This window comes from Mauremys mutica, chromosome 10 (genome assembly GCF_020497125.1).
Source record: "Mauremys mutica isolate MM-2020 ecotype Southern chromosome 10, ASM2049712v1, whole genome shotgun sequence".
Lineage (NCBI taxonomy): Eukaryota > Metazoa > Chordata > Testudines > Geoemydidae > Mauremys > Mauremys mutica.
In genome coordinates, this window is record NC_059081.1 from 61,886,828 (window position 1) to 61,903,889 (window position 17,062).

At 45.5% G+C, this 17,062-nt stretch overlaps 1 protein-coding gene across 4 annotated transcripts; it reads right to left on the bottom strand.

Moving 5' to 3' along the window:
• Positions 1 to 347: 347 nt before the first annotated feature.
• METTL21A (methyltransferase 21A, HSPA lysine) lies at positions 348 to 10,486 on the bottom strand. Of its 4 annotated transcripts, XR_006582736.1 has the most exons (5): positions 10,146 to 10,303; positions 8,328 to 8,504; positions 6,717 to 6,828; positions 861 to 2,770; positions 348 to 599 (listed from the first exon to the last, which is right to left on the bottom strand). XR_006582736.1 is itself a non-coding variant. In XM_045033009.1 (4 exons), exons 2-4 carry the CDS (start codon positions 8,484 to 8,486, stop codon positions 2,373 to 2,375), a joined length of 669 nt encoding a protein of 222 aa, XP_044888944.1. In that variant the 5' UTR covers positions 8,487 to 8,504; positions 10,415 to 10,486; the 3' UTR covers positions 348 to 2,372. The 4 variants fall into 4 exon arrangements, 3 of the variants coding, with proteins under 3 accessions (XP_044888944.1, XP_044888942.1, XP_044888943.1); XM_045033009.1 differs by lacking the exon at positions 10,146 to 10,303 and adding an exon at positions 10,415 to 10,486 and having other exon boundaries at positions 348 to 2,770; XM_045033007.1 differs by having other exon boundaries at positions 348 to 2,770.
• Positions 10,487 to 17,062: the final 6,576 nt, after the last annotated feature.

Below are 17,062 nucleotides of genomic sequence, written 5' to 3' on the forward strand. Positions count from 1 at the left end.
GGTTTTGAATGGGGTGACCATCGGCTGTATTACAAATTATAAACACAGTAACCCGACTCTGAGAGGTCTGTTTACAAAAAAACAAAACCCACCCAGAAACAGCAATTCTCAAGGATAATAGTCAAAACAGATGATTTAACCACATAAACAAGTTAGGGTAGAGAATCATAAAATCACAAAACCGTAGGGCTGGAAGAGACTTCAAGAGGCATCTAGTCAGTTCTATGAATTGAGGCAGGACCAAGTAAACCTAGACTATCCATGACAGGTGTTTGTCCAGCCTGTTCTTAAGAACCTCCAATTATGTGGATTCCACAACCCCCCTTGGAAGCCTATTCCAGAGCTCAACCACCCTGATAGCTGGGAAGTTTTTCCTAATCTCTAACCTAAATCTCCCTTGCTGCAGATTAAGCCCTTTACTTCTTGTCCTACCTTCAGCAGACATGGAGAGCAATTCATCACCATCCTCTTTATGAGAGCCCTTAACCTATTTGAAAACTTATCAGGTGAGAATAATAGAAGCAGTTTCATGGCAATAATGTAACTGAGGTGGTGGTGCTTGGAACACTATGCTGTAACCACGCTTTGAGACCCAAAGGCTGACTGTGTCTTTAAAAATCCGTTTGTCTTGATCTCACAATATCCCTTCTTTTTGTGCATGTGTACAAACACACGTGGGTGCACCAAGGAATGTTCACTCTCTGTGGGACTCCTAAAATTTCTTGCTCTAAAATCACCCTGCTATTTGGCATATCTTGCTATTGACAGGACTTCAGTGTCACAGCTGGTGAGAAAAAAAGAAAATTTGTTTCAGTTTTGCAGAATTTTTTTAAAATGTTCATGAAATGTTTTTTGAAAACGTTCGAACTATTGTTTGTTTTCCCCTCAATTTTTCTTTTTTGCTGCTGAGTGCAATAAAATGAACGGTGTCCAAGGCTTCAGATTTTTGGACACTTTTTTTCCCTTTTTCTTAGTCCTGGTCTACATTGAACAATTAGACTGATCTAGCTACATCGCTCAGGGTTGTGAAAAATGTCATGCCCGGAGCACCACAGTTAGGTCAACCTACCTCCCGGAGTAGATGCAGCTAGGTCATCAGAAGGGACACCACACACCCTCCCTAGGAACCTGGTGGGAGTGGAAGGACCAGGGCTCACGCTGGCACCCTATAGTTTGGGGAGAGCAGGGATAAGAGGGAGGCAAACGCCCCACCCCATAGGACCTAGCTACCACTTTCTGTTGATGTAGGAAGCGTCCACATACGGCACTACAATGGCATAGCTGCAGCTGGCCCTTTAAGGGGAGATGGGCCTCAGTTCTCCTGTGACAATCCTAACTTGCCTCCAGGTGAGAAAAGGATTTTGGTCATGTGACTAAGTCAGGCCAAGCCTAGGCGTATATAAGGGAGAGGCCTGAGGGACACTAAGGAGTTGCTGGATAAAGAAGTCAACCAGCACACAGCCCCAGGATGGAGGACTCTGAGATCCCAGACTTGTGAGGTAAGTTACAGGCTGGGGAGGCCAAACTTTAAAGCCACAGTCGCAAGGAAGACTCAGACCCTAAATCTGAAGAAGAGTAGAAAGGAAGCTCTGTGGGAGTTGAATTATATGGAACAAATCAGACTCCAGGAGAAGAGGAATATTGTTTCAAAGACTTTGCTTATGACTGAACTATTTTGGCAGAACTGGAGGGAAACTGAGGCAGGGTGCCTATAGGGCTGTCCTAGACCACAATGGGGTGTCCTGGGACAGTTACTTGTCTCTACACCATTTGGTTTACATTTTTCCACTTGAATTTTTCAAAGATGAGGGAGCTTTGAAAAATTACAGCAAGGAAAGAGAGAAACAATGAGGGGGGAAATAGAAGTGAAAGGAAAAACCCTCAACATCATTCTATTCTATTCGGTGGCAAAAATGGGGAGAAAAGAGGAGGAAAACCCCAACATCTGATATTTTGAGAAATTTTCAATTTACAAGAACTAAAAGGAAATGTTCATTTTGAAACAAGAAAATTGTTTGTAATTTTCGGTCAAACAACGGAACAACCTTCATGAAATGATATATTCCTGCAAAACAACTGTTTTCAATTAAACCCTATTTTTCACAGGGAGTCTCTTGGCTGAAAAAGTTTAAACCAGTTCTAAAAATGACCTTTTCTAAACTCACTCAGTGATAATGAGAATGTTGACAATGAGTTTTATACACGAGAGGGGCGGAGCATACAAACTTCAAATGGGCTCAGATACCATGGCAACAAATGTGGCTAGATGGATCCTTTTGAAATTAAGCTAATCAATACAAGTACAGTATATGTAGTAGAAATAATAGTAGCAAACCTTCAGTAGTGTTTGATATTAGAGAAAACAAATGCAGTCAAAAGTCTTCCTTGTGAATGCTCTTCTGTGCTTTGAATACGCGTACATCCTTACTAGGATCGTAGTGGACCTCACGTACCGAAAATCGTCCCTTCAGCATCCCCAGGAAATTCTGATCCCGTTCATAGCGAATCCGACATGATAACAGAATAACAGTATGTTCTGAGCACAAGTGCTCCAGTGTCTGAAGCAGATCTGCAAAGGTGTCTTCCAGATAAATGATGTCTGCGCCCAGGATAAAGTCAAACTTTCCTGGCGAGAAGTTCCCCAAGTTTCTTCCCCACGTCAGTTCCTTTACCACAGCTCTCGGCTGGAGGTCGGGAGGTAAGTTAGCCTGAACGTTTGACTCGAGAAATTCCAGTGTGGCTTCCCTGTCTGTGATGGTGACATGAGCACCTGTGTGGCACAAGGAGTGTAAGTCTCAAGACAAATAACTGATGTCCACTGATACAGCTTTTGGAATACAATGCTTTAAGGGAAGCAACCTTTAGTTCCCATTAAGAGTTAACAAAATTACTGAATAACAATGGAAACATTTACTGAGCTGCCTGATTTTAAATCAATTGACACTTAGTACTATTTTTACCATTAAACATAAGACTAAATATTCCATCAGATCAAAATCGTTTTTGGAATGACTGTATTTCTTTTTAGAAAGACGGAGCCAATTGCTTTCTGTCTTTCTACTAGGAAACGACAGAATAAATGGTGGGAGATTATTATAAAAAAGTCTCATCTGATTTTTGCCCTGGTGTAGCATCAGATTACCCCTAGGGACCCAGACAGAGCAGATGGGTAACAAAGAGCCTTAGCCTCAGCTATTTTACTCAATGGATGTTTAAGTTAAAGGTTGCGATATTTCATTTGAATTGGAGCATAGTTTTAAACTATAATGGGGTTCAAAAGAAAATTAGATAAATTCCTGGAGGATAGGTCCATCAATGACTATTAGCCAAGATGGTCAAGGACTCAACTCTATGCTCTGGGTGTCCCTAGCATCTGTTTGCCAGAAGCTGGGAGTGGACAACAGGGGTGGATCATTCGATGACTCCCTGTTCTGTTCATTGCCTCAGAAGCACCTGCCATTGGCGACTATCGGAAGACAGGATACTGGGCTAGATGGACCATTGGTCTGGCCCAGTATGGTCATTCTGATGTTCTTATAGTTTAATTAATATTTGATTTTTTTTTTAAACATAAGAACATAAGAACGGCCATACTGGGTCAGACCAAAGGTCCATCAAGCCCAGTATCCTGTCCTCTGACAGTGGCCAATGGCAGGTGCCACAAAGGGAATGAAGAGACAGGTTATCATCAAGTGATCCATGCCCTGTCACCCAATCCCAACTTCTGGCAAACAGAGGCTAGAGACACCATTCCTGCCCATCCTGACTAATAGGTCCATCAATGGCTATCTTCCATGAATCTATCTAGCTCCCTTTTGAACCCTGTTATAGTACTGGCCTTCACAACACCGTCTGGCAAGGAGTTCCAGACGTTGACAGTGTGTTGCATGAAAAAATACTGTCTTGTGTTTGTTTTAAACCTGCTGCCTATTAATTTCATTTGGTGGCCCCTTGCTCTTGTATTATGAGGAGTAAATAACACTTCATTATTTACTTTCTCCACACCACTCATGATTTTATAGACCTCTATCATATCCCCCCTTAGTAGCCTCTTTTCCAAGCTGAAAAGTCCCAGTCTTATTCATCTCTCCTCACATGGCAGCCGTTCCATACCCCTCATAATTTTTGTTGCCCTTTTCTGAACCTTTTCCAATTGCAATATCTCTTTTTTGAGATGGGGCGACCACATCGGCACACGGTATTCAAGATGTGGGCGTACCATGGATTTATATAGAGGCAATATGATATTTTCTGTCTTATTATCTAGCCCTTTCTTGATGATTCCCAACATTCTGTTCCCTTTTTTGACTGCCGCTGCACATTGAGTGGATGATTTCAGAGAACTATCCACAATGACTTCCAGATCTCTTTCTTGAATGGTAACAGCTAATTTAGACCCCATCATTGTATATCTATAGTTAGGATTATGTTTTCCAATATGCATTACTTTGCATTTATCAATATTAAATTTCATCTGCCAGTTTTGAGATCCTTTTGTAGCTCTTCGCAGTCTGCCAGGGACTTAATTATCTTGAGTAGTTTTGTATCATCTGCAAATTTTGCCACCTGTTTACCCCTTTTCCCAGATTGTTTATGAATATGCTAAATAGGACTGGGCCCAGTACAGATCCCTGGGGGACACCACTATTTACCTCTCTCCTTTCTGAAAACTGACCATTTATTCCTACCCTCTGTTTCTTTTCTTTTAACCAGTCACCAATCCATGAGAGAACCTTCCCTCTTATCCCATGACTGCTTATTTTGCTTAAGAGCCTTTGGTGAGGGACTTTGTCAAAGGCTTTCTGAAAATCTAAATACACTATATCCACTGGATCTCCTTTGTCCACATGCTTGTTGACCCCCTCAAAGAATGCTAGTAGACTGGTGAGGCATGATTTCCCTTTACAAAAACCATGTTGACTATTTCCCAACAAAATATGTTCATCTATGCATCTGACAATCTTGTTCTTTATGATATTTTCAACCAATTTGCCCGGTATTGAAGTGAGGCCTACTGGCCTGTAGTTGCCAGGGTCAGCTCTGGAGCCCTTTTTAAAAACTGGCATCACATTAGCTATCCTCCAGTCATTTGGTACAGAAGCTGATTTAAATGATAGGTTACAGATGACAGTTAGTAGTCCTGCAACTTCACATTTGAGTTCCTTCCTTTCATTGCCATTTTAAAAGGAAGTCTGTCACAGTGGCTAGAATTTATGACTAAAGGGACATCTACACTTGAATGTAGTCCTGTTTTAGTTCAATGAGATATGATCAGCATGGCAAGTTTAGGCATTACACAAACTTGTGTGCTGTCTGCACTAGATTATAGAATTGTGCTAGTTAACACATGTTAAAGATGACTTAAAATTCAAGAGTTGACACTGGAGCAGATCCTCCGCCGGGGTAAACTGTCATACCTCCACCGACTTCAGTGGGATCAGAGTCAGACCACTCCCACCCCACTTCTACACTGATGTAAATTAGCAAACGAACTCATTGGCCTAATGAAGTCAATGGTAAAACTCTCATTGACTACATTGGGTACAGAACTAGGCTAAACTGAATGCTTTTGAAAATCCCCACCTAGGACTCCAATCAAGTCCACCTACACAGATCCAATTGCAGGATCAAATCCTATGGCTACAGCGAAGGTAAGGAAAAAAAAGTAAGATAGAGGGAGTCTTCTTAGCATATAGGCAACGTGCCTCAGGTGGCCAGGATTCATCCCTGAATTTGGTCCGCTGGTTGGCTCATTAGCTTCCCCGGCTTGGTCCGGGTACTGAGGGGGCATGCGACGTGAATGCTGATCCATGCCCCCCGGGGGGCGTGGGGAGAGAATGTATGGTTAACACACACAGTGCCGGAATCAATTACAATTAGAACGAGTGAGCTTCCCAGATAAAGAAGGCGCTAGTTTTAAAATGATCAAATACCGGCTGCTTTTCAAATGGAAAATCAAACTAATATTAGTTCATGTTAGTGGAACTGAGCCTCTGTCAAAAGTTGTCGGTGGTCAGGCAAAGGAGTCCAGTGCTACCTTTACTCTTAGTCTGTGCTACTGCTAGGGTGTCTAATGAAACTCTGAAACAATGAGCGAATACAGCAGGAAGCAAAGCTAGGGCTGTGAGATACCAGACTTATGACTGGCCCCGCCGTTGGTCTAACAATGCCATGACTCACTAAACATACCCATTGCAAAGGGGAGACAGCACAGCACCGTGGATGGGACATCAGACTAGTTCAGGAGACTTGAGTTCTGTTCCTGGCCCTGCCACTGAGTGATTGACAGAACTTGGGCAAGTTGCTTAATTGCTCTGTGACTCAGTTTCCCTGCTTGCAAAATAGGGTTAATAATGTTTATGCATCTTTGTAAAGTGCTTTGCTATCTGTTGATGGAGCTCACTACACAAAATGTGAAGTATTAATAAAGCTGAAGGACATAAGCACAGCATTTATTCCCTGGGGGAGAATAGCTACAGAAAAGAAGGGGATGCCATTGAGCTCACTGCCATGGAAACAGCAGGCAGCCTTAAGGGGGTTCTACTCTGAAGCACCATCACCACAATAAATAATGCAGGAAGCTCTAAAGCCTGACAAGGAAGATGAGCCCCAGAGGAAACATCACAGTAACCCTCACATAGCTTGGCTGTTACCGCAGCCCTGTCACCTAGTGTGTGAATTTTATGGCGGCACCAATTTCTTAAAGAAAAACTTACCCAATAACGTGGCCACTATTCCCAGCAATCCAGTTCCTGCTCCTAGTTCAATGACAGAGCGCCCTTGCAGATCAATACTTCCCATCTCCAGATAAGTACACAGGACTACAGCCTGAAACAAGAGACAGGACTAATTAAGATTTGGGGATAATGTTAGTGATGCCAGACCACAGTATTTCTGATTGAAACCAGTAGAGAAGGTTGCAAGAAAGGTATGGACAATCAAGCACCTCAAGTCTAAAGGTATACTTTGCCATCCATGTTATACAAAGGCTGACGGGAGGCAGAGAGGAATATCCAAACTATCAATCCTGCAAAGTAGGTTAAAATAATGACATGGGACTGTTTCTTCATTAAATCCAAAACACAACAGAAGAAAGCAGAAAAAGACATAGTTGCACTAAGAAAGGAAAAGCAGGATTTCTGTTTGATGCAAAAATGAATGCAAAATTGCAGAACCGTTGAGATGCACCATTGCCCTTTATCGTATTTCTTACAACTTTCCAAAACCTTTCGGTTTAATCTTGGTACATGCTTGACATACTCTTCATAATGTGTGTGAAGGTCAAGCAGTTGAGCGTAATGGATTAAGAGCACTTCTATTTAAGTACAAGTTAAATCCAATGTGAACTACTGGTAAGCAAGTTCCCACACCCAAATCATGACTTCGCAAGAGCATCTGCTATAGAAAATTCTGTCTCATCAATATCAGACTTATCCTTAGGAATGGAATGAAGCTATGCTAGCATATATGCTCCAATTAATATGAGCAGTTAAATTGCCAAACTCGTTATTTATGATCAGAGAGAGGGGCATGATTTAGTGGTCAAAGCACAGGACTAGGACCCAGGTACAGCTAAATTCCAATACAAGCTCGACCACTGACGACTCCTGTGCTTCAGGTTTTCTAGCTACTATATGATGCTACTTAACTATCTCATCAAGGTGGTGTGGGAATTAGTGGCTGTCCAGTGCTTTGAAGATTAAAAGAGCTATGCAAATACTAAGTATTATTTTATTATTATTAAGACTTGGTCAAAAAAAAAGGGAAAACAACTTTGTGATAAGTCTTGAAAGTGGCCTCATTTCCCACAAAGTCTTTCATGGTTTTTTTTTCAAAATGTTAAACTTTCTATTGCAATAATTGTCAACATTTTTCATCTACCAAAAAAATGGATTTTCTTACTGAAAACACAGTTTCCAGTACACTAGCAATCTAACAACAACAAAAATCTAATAATATTGAACATTTAGATCAAAGTATCAATTTTTAAATGTTGCAGAAAACTGTGCAAAATGGAAAGTTTTGATTGTGCTGACAATGTACCATGAAAAGATTTTCTTTAAAAAAAAAGAAAAAAGAAAAAAAAGCTCTTTTCAATTGGGGAAAAAACTTCTCAAGCAGAAAATTTGCAGCCAGCTCTCCTAGGCTGCTGGGCATGTAATTTCACCTGTCTATAAAATGGGAATAATTGTACTGGCCTCCTTTGTAAAGAGTTTTGAGGTGTACTGATGAAAGGCACTACATAAAAGCTCAGTATTATTAGGGATTGGACTTGAAACAAACATGTTCTGCACAAATGGAAATATTTTTATTTTAATCATACATACCGCATCCCATACGACTGCTGCTACACCCAGTTGCCTCCAGTTTTGTTTGATTTGGATGGTGTGGTTGGCAAAATGATACACAGATGAAGATTTATGGAACTTCTGCAATCCCCAGACCGCACTGTAGTCATAGGGAACCAACGCCATTTTATTATCCATCTATCAAATCTCTCTGACCTATGGAGCAAGGGAGAACAAGTCTATGTGAAACCTCAGGGAGAAAAGAACATCTGTTTTGTCCTCGCAAACTAATTTGGCTTGTTTTAAATAACATGAGGGAGATTCCAAATACTGTTTTGGATCCTAATGATTCGCTCATTGCTTAGCTACTGTGGAACAGCTTCAACAAGAGATTGAAGGAGTCCCACGTGAGACTATCCCTTAGCTAGGTGGTCACGGCATTCACCCAAAAGGTGGTCAACTTCCTTCTCTCACTCAGCTGGAGGGAAGATTTGAACTGGGGGTCTCCTACATCCCAGCTGAGTACCCTAACCTCTGGGCTATAAGTGTTGGAAGGCGGCACTCCTCTCCCTCACTGTTTTGTGTCAACTCGTGCGTAGGGGCTCATGCAGTAAGTGCTCTCTGAGCACACTTACCAGATAGGCCCCTCAGACGAGTTGGGCAGAGGAATGCTGATACTCCCGGTTCATATCAGATGCATGTGTAAAATTCTTTGAATAAGATGGCAAGACAGTGTGACAAACGTGGAAGTGTTAAATCATGCTGGTATGTCATTCACGGGACCGTTCATTAGTAAGAAAAGACTTAGGTGGCTTGGACATGTCAAGTGAGTGCTGCACTACAGGATCCCGAAGAGTGTGCTGTACTCCGAAGCTCGCGAAGGGTCTAGAAAGAGAGGCAGTGCGCTGCGCAGATTTTGGGATGCTTGCAAAGAGAACTTAGTATGTTGTGGATGATTGGGAAAGGAATGCAGTGCGCCGCTCTGGTTGACGGAGCCAGCTTGTAGATGGAGCGAAGCATTGCGAGGTGGACTGGATCAAGCTTTGTGATGACCAGCGTCAGAGGAGGAAAGAATCAGTTGCTTGGATTCAGAGCATTGCTCGTGTGTGGGTGTGCCCTACCGGTGGACGGTGCTGTCACTAGCCCACTGGACTCAGCAGCCATCAAAGAACTCACTGGCGCACACACCATGCCCTGTAAAGAGCGCTGGTACCGCTGATTGATTGAACCCTCGGGAGACGGCGGTCTACATTTCCTGCCCTAACCTGCCATGCATTCTGACGGTGCTCAATCCCGTACGCTCCTGGGAATCACATCACCCACCCTTGTGAGTGGAACAAGGGCAGTTCAATACCACAGTGGGTTCAGACAGGGCATGAAGAATGTTGCTGTAGCTAATGGGAGCTGCGGAAGGAAGTCGAGGAGAAGGTAAGTTATCGCCAGCGGAATTTAGCCAGGACATGGGGAGTAATGCCAGTCACTCACTCCCGTAAGGAGGCCCAGGCCTCGGCCAAACCAGGCATCAGTAAAGAAAACAGCGTGTGGGGGCGGGGGGGGAGGGGCAAGGTGAGCTGAATCCGTGGAGCTTTGTCGCGCACAGGAAATCTGTGTCTAGCCGCTGCCAAGCCCCCGCCCCGCGATGGGGACAGGGCCTGGCGGCGGAGCTGCCGGGGGGCTCGGGCAGGGCTCGGCCGGCCACGCGCGCTGCTGAGGGGCCGCTCCTGCGGCGAGCGGCCTGCCCGGGGCGGTGCAAGCAGCGCCCCTTTCCCGCTGGGGACGGGGGGGCTGGAGCCCACGCAACGAGCCCCCGGGCTGTCCCGGGAGGGGCCGCCCTGCACCCCGGGGCCGGGCACTCACCGCCACCTCCTGGCTCCAGGCCGCGCCGAGTCCCGGCAACACCCGCCCCGCCCGCGGAGCAGCGGGGCGGGGCTGGGCCGGGCCCGCAAGGGTTAAAAATGCTGCAATGAGTCGAGGGGGGGCGGCCCGGGAGTCCCTGCTCCCGCATGGGGCCAGCCCCCCCCCCCCCCCCCCCACCCCGGGCGTGAGCTGCTGCCGCTACAGTGGGGCCGCTCAAGCCACCCCGCGCCGGGGCGGGGCGGGTGTAATGGACACGCCTCCCTCGTTACCAGCGGGGCCGGGCAGCCTTTCCTCGGGACAGAGAGCGGGAGGCGCCTGCGCCGCGGCAAAACGGGCTCTGTGAAATGCCCGCCCCGTAGCCTAGGGGCGCGGAACTCCCCAGCCGGACTACAACTCCCTGGTGCCCCAGAGTCTCCCCTAGGGTGAGGCCATGGGTCAGGCCGGCTGCCTGGCCGTGGTGTATCCTGGGAGATGTAGTCCGGCCGGGGGCCCATTGAGGAGGAAGGCAGCATGAACCACGGTGCCCGCATTTTAGAATTAAACTATTAGCGGGGTTGTCCGGAATATTTCAGTTTGGGGCCAAAAAACAAACAAATAAATAATCTGATATTCGGGGGTTTGGGGTTTTTTTTATTACAAAAAATCAAAATTTTCCCAGGTGCACAGATATTTTCTCTGAAACATTTTGTTTAGTCATAAGAACATAAGAAAGGCCGTACCGGGTCAGACCAAAGGTCCATCTAGCCCAGTATCTGTCTACCGACAGTGGCCAATGCCAGGTGCCCCTGAGGGAGTGAACCTAACAGGCAATGATCAAGTGATCTCTCTCCTGCCATCCATCTCCATCCTCTGACGAACAGAGGCTAGGGACACCATTCTTACCCATCCTGGCTAATAGCCATTTATGGACTTAGCCACCATGAATTTATCCAGTCCCCTTTTAAACATTGTTATAGTCCTAGCCTTCACAACCTCCTCGGGTAAGGAGTTCCACAAGTTGACTGTGCGCTGTGTGAAGAAGAACTTCCTTTTATTTGTTTTAAACCTGCTGCCTATTAATTTCATTTGGTGACCCCTAGTTCTTGTATTATGGGAATAAGTAAATAACTTTTCCTTATCCACTTTATCAACATCACTCATGATTTTATATACCTCTATCATGTCCCCCCTTAGTCTTCTCTTATCCAAACTGAAGAGTCCTAGCCTCTTTAATCTTTCCTCATATGGGACCCTCTCTAAACCCCTAATCATTTTAGTTGCTCTTTTCTGAACCTTTACTAGTGCTAGAATATCTTTTTTGAGGTGAGGAGACCACATCTGTACACAGTATTCGAGATGTGGGCGTACCATGGATTTATATAAGGGCAATAATATATTCTCAGTCTTATTCTCTATCCCCTTTTTAATGATTCCTAACATCCTGTTTGCTTTTTTGACCGCCTCTGCGGAAATCCAGTTTTCTGTCAAAATCTGTTTTTAACAGAAAATTTTCAGCCAGCCCTAGTAATGTGATTTATATATCATGTGGGCAGTGTAACATTTATGATTTCCTTAACTATCCCTTGCTTGCTTTAAATAGCCTCAGTTTTGTAGAGGATGTGCAAGTACAGGTTGTTACTTAGCAACCTTCACCAGTTTTTAAAATAAAGGTTCTTTGTCTCTGGAATCTCTCTAAAGTACTAGATAGGCATCTATCACCTTGATATCTAAATGCCAAGCAAATGTATGCCAAAAAAAAAATCAAAATTCCTGAGAGATATTTGGAAGTTCTGCCTCTCCCTGGTTTCAGTTGTGTTTGGTTTGTAGGAAGTCATTGGATTATTGGAAAAGCAGGCTTGCTTTATCTTTCGATCTGCATTTACACTGCTATGAACATGACCTAAGCACCTGGAAGTTTTCATTACTCGTCTCTAAATGGTTCTTGGGTGAACATAGTTGACTATTACTGCAGCACTGAACTTTTTGCGTATCTTGGTCAAAGCATATCTCAGGACTGGAAGATGCTCCGCATAGTGGCTGTTTGGTGTAAACGTCCCTGCAGAGTTGTTTGTGTAGGGAGTGTCTGTTCATCTTACTCCGTTTCTGTTCAAACGCTACTTGTTTGGCCTAGGAAAGCAATGGGACCTGACATACTGCGTCTCTCTTTTTCCATCTTCAATATCTGGTTATGTGAAGCCTGATCCAAGTCCCTCTGAAGCCATTGGGTGTCTTCACATCGATTTCATTGAGCTGTGGGTCTGGCCCTTACGGCACAGACTAGGTCTATCTATCTCCTGAAAAGATACAGGATCAGATTCTTAAATGAGATCCCTTGGGCAGTGCAAACGAGACAGAATCTAGCTGTGAAAGGGCAGCAGGGAATTGGCTTGGTGTAGGGAAACTCCCTGTGACGTTGCACTCCATATGTTTATGGAAATATGCTTATGAGTGTAAATATAATGTAACTGGAATATGCTTTATGGCAAAGGTCTCTTGTAAGGTATCATTACAAAGCTTATAATCTATTGAGTGTGATCATCCTATTTGTTTGGAGGTATCATTCTTGTATCTGAAGCTAGAAATATGAAGTATTACTCTAAAGTCCTATTGTAATTATGCAAAGGTGGCTTAGAATCTTAGAATCCATTAGCTAGAACAATTGGTTGTAAATGGTTCTGTTTACTTGTAAGCCTTCCTGTGTTCGCGTGAGTCAGGCCAGTAAGAATGGAGGCTTGGGGTCTCACAGGACATGTGACATGACACCTGGTACTGGAATCCATCTTAAACCTGGTGCTTTTCCATTTAGAAGGAGGGGTGGGGACCCAGAGAGACAAAAGATTCCCGCCTTGTGCCAAAGCTATAAAAAGGGTTGGCACAGAACAAAGTGGGCTGCAGTCATAGGAAATCCCCTAGTTACCACCTGAGCTGGAATTAACAAGAACTGTACCAAGGGAAAGGATTAGACCCAGACTAGGAAGGAGTCTAGTCTGTGAAAGAAGCTTATTGGAACATCTCTGAGGGTGAGATTTACCTGTATTCAGTTTCTTTACTATATTAGGCTTAGACTCACGTGTTTTGTTTTATTTTGCTTGGTCATTTACTTTGTTCTGTCTGTTATTACTTGAAACCACTTGAATTCTACTTTTTATACTTAATAAATCACTTTTATTAATTAACCCAGAGCAAGTGATTAATACCTGGGGGAGCAAACAGCTGTGCATCTCTCTCTATCAGTATTATAAAGGGTGGACAATTTATGAGTTTACCCAGTATAAGCTTTATACAGAGTAAAACGGATTTATTTGGGGTTTGGATCCCATTGGGAGCTGGGTGTCAGGGTGCTGGTGACTTGCTGAGCAGTTTTTGGTTAAAGTCTGCAGCTCTGGGGGCGTGGACCAGACCTGGGTCTGTGTTGCAGCAGACTAGCGTGTCTGGCCCAACGAGGCAGGGTTCTGGAGTCCCAAGCTGGCAGAGAAAATGGGCTCAGAGGTAATTCAAGCACGTCAGGTGACAGCCTCAAGGGAGCCTCTGTGACCGAACCCGTCACACTCCCACCTGACATAAAGTTGCTGTTGCCAGCTCCTATGCCACATGCATCCCCCACCCCGGGTCTTCCCAGTCAGGGTGCAAGGGACTATGGCAGGGCTCCACTACATCGATCCGCCACTGGCATAGAATCTGCAGATCCTCCTCAGCTGCTCTAAACCTCATCAGGTGCTGACCCAGCCCTCAGGATCAGGGAACATAACCAGCTCCCAGATGTCCCATTGCTCTTCTGCACTGAGCACAGGTTGGCTGCAGGAGAGAACCTGTCCAAAGCTAGATTAAATTAATGTGGTAACATCTGAAACTTCTCATTTTCAATACAGTTGGTCAAAAATCAGTGCAAGCTCTTCAGAAACAATAATAGCCTGCATAAGGATGGTATGAACCAAACTTTTTGGGAGAAAAAACTGTTGCCATAGGGAAATGGAAACTGGAATTTCACTTGCCCCAAACCAGTTTATACGTGACTCATGCTATATAAATCCCATGATTAGAAGCATGCCAGGGCAGGTGTAGTGATCCAGCATATTGAGGTTTAGTGCCTTAAGTGCTGATTCGTTGCTGTTAATACAGCAAGTGGGAACTCGAGTTGCTAATGCTGTTATCTGGCTGCATTTCTGGATATTACATGTGTGGGCAGTATAAGAAAAAGCTCTCGCCTAGTGATGAGAGCAATTGCACCTGGAAGAAAATCTCAGCTTGGTTTAGTTTGGAATCACTTAACCTGTGCTTATCATGACTCCAGAAAGCATGTGGCAGGCAGGGTGGTTGTTTCTTTTCTTGAGTAATCTCCTTATTATAAGGTAACTCAGAAGACCTACTGTCAGGTAAATTATTTGACACCACCACCAATCCTGAAAAAAAAATGCTGTCTATCGAGTATTACAGCAGTGTTCCCAAAGGAGATCATCTGGGGAATGACATGATAAAAAGACAGCGCTACGAGTAAGTCAGGGATCCTTAAATACCTTCAGTGGATACCCTACCAAGCCAGCTCTATGTCATAGAAAAAATTACTTATTTGATTTCTGCCTTCTTCCCAGGTAATGTCTTCGTTTGTACTGACTTCCCTTGAACTGAAGGAAGTACATTAGTCTCACAGGGTGCAATCCAGGAAGTAGCTTAGGTACCTAAACCCCCATGCATGGCACTACGATCTGTGAAACTCCCGCATGGCTGCCACCTAACCCTGCTTAAACTCATTTGGCACCTAAATTTCCACTGAAAGTTCCCTAGGTGTCTGAGTTTTAGACAGTGGAGCAGGTGCGTTGCTGTCACCCTCTAGGTGCCCAGGCACCTATCTCCTATGGCCCAGAGTGATTCATGAACTGGGGGAAGATAAGTATTTGTCTGCTTAAGTTGCGTGCAGGGCCCAGTCTTGTAGAGGGCCTCTGATCATGCCTACTGGGTGGGATCCCAATAATCTGGTGGAAAATAGGTGTTCATCTGCCTAAGTAGCATGTGGGGCCTGATCTCACAGGTGGCCTTGCATCATGTCTACATGTCTTATTCAAAATCCAGAGGAGGAGATGGTGGTGGTAACTTTTAGCCCAGTGGTCAGAGCACTCATCTGGGATGTGGGAGACCCGGGTTCAATCCCCCCGTGCCCCTTTGCAGGTGGAGAAGATGGATTTGAAGCTGAAATAAATAATGAGAGTGATTGGAGCAGGGGATCCGGTGCCCTGCTCTACAGAATCATTCTCCCAGGGGAGCCTGAAGAAGTCCCATATTAAAAATATCCTATAGCTCAGTGATTAGAGCATTCTCCTGAGATGTGGGTGACCCCGGTTCAAATCCTTTCTTCCCCTTCTGGTTGACCCAGAGAAATTGAATGTGGGTCTCCCACATCCCAGGTGAGCGCTTTAACCACTAGACTAAAAGCTATAGGTCACCACCTCCTCCTCAGGCAGTGAATTCATTCCCTCAGGTGGCTACAGGGCCTAAGGTGCTGCATCCAGACAGTTGGTTCCCATTCATGGATCACTAGCTGATCACTAGCTCCCTGCAGCCTGGATTTAGGCGTGTATCTCTGCGAGAAGGGAGGGGCTTAGCACACACCCCTGTTGTCAGCATCTCTTATTGGCTACCTTAGGCAGTTCCTCACTTAGCGTGCTGGCTTTTGTGGCTTGCATTCGTAGGCGCCTCTCTCTCCCCATTCATCGTGTAGGGAGCCTAGGTGCCTGACTGAGCTTTGCGGATTGCAGGGTTGTTCCTGTGATTTTTCTAGGTACCTAAAAGTAGTTGCTACGATGCTCAGTGCTGCAACAGCTAAGTCCCTTCGTGGAGCCCATCCATGCTGCTTAGAAAGCCAGTGCAGATTAGGTTCCTGATCCAAAGCCCACTAAAGTGAATGACAATTTTTCCATTGACTGAGATGCAGGGCCGGCTCTGGCTTTTTTGCCACCTCAAGTGCAAAAAAAAACCAACCCCGCCCCCCCCAAACAAACAAACAAAAAAAAAACCTGCGCGGGGGGCCGGAGCAGCAAAGGGGGGGAACAAACCTGCCAGCCAGCCGAAACAGCAAAGGGGGTGGGGGGTGGGAAACCTGCCGGCCAGTCGGAGCAACGAATGGGGTGGGGCGTGAAACAAACCAGCCGGCCAGCCGGCCGGAGCAGCAAAGGGAAGAAAAACCAAAAAACCAAAAAGAAAAAAAAATACCTGCGGGGCGGCGGGTGCAGGGGAACTCCCAGCCCTGCAGACCCCGGCCAGTGGAGTGCACACCCCAGCTAGCGGGGGGGGGAGGGGAGAGAGAAGGGGGCTCCAGGGCTTCCTTAAGCGGGGCGCTCGCCATGCGGCCCTTCCCGCCGTGCCGCCTGCTGGGAGGGCTCCGCGCCGCTCCGGTGGGCAGGCAGGGAAGGACGCGGGCTGCCGTGCCGGGCTTGCTGCAGCCCTGGCACCGCTCCTAGCAGCTCCCCTCCTCCACGTCACCGCCCCCTACAGGGCAGCAGGAGCAGCAAACCAAAAAGAAAAAACCTGCAGGGGCGGCGGAAGCAGCGAAGTGCCAAAAAAAAAAAAAAAAGGATTGGGCAGGAAGCCGCCCCTTGGAATCTGCCGCCCCAAGCACCAGCTTGATCGGCTGGTGCCTGGAGCCGGCCCTGCTGAGATGGATTATACCGTAGATCTGGCCCTTGCTGCAACTATTTCCCTTTAATCATTCTAAATCTGCTATTCACTGATTTTTTTTCTGTCCAAACTTGCCTGCTCTCATGATATCTTATCTTGGGTATTACAGGAGCAGAGAAGAGATACATGGCTTCCACCACAGCGAGGAACAATAAAATAACTGGTGGGAAACCCTTGCCGAGAGCTGAATTACTTAATCTGTCTTCTGTTAAGGGCTTAGCTAAATAAGAAAGTTGCATCAGTATTACTTGAGTCTGCTTTTAAGCTGA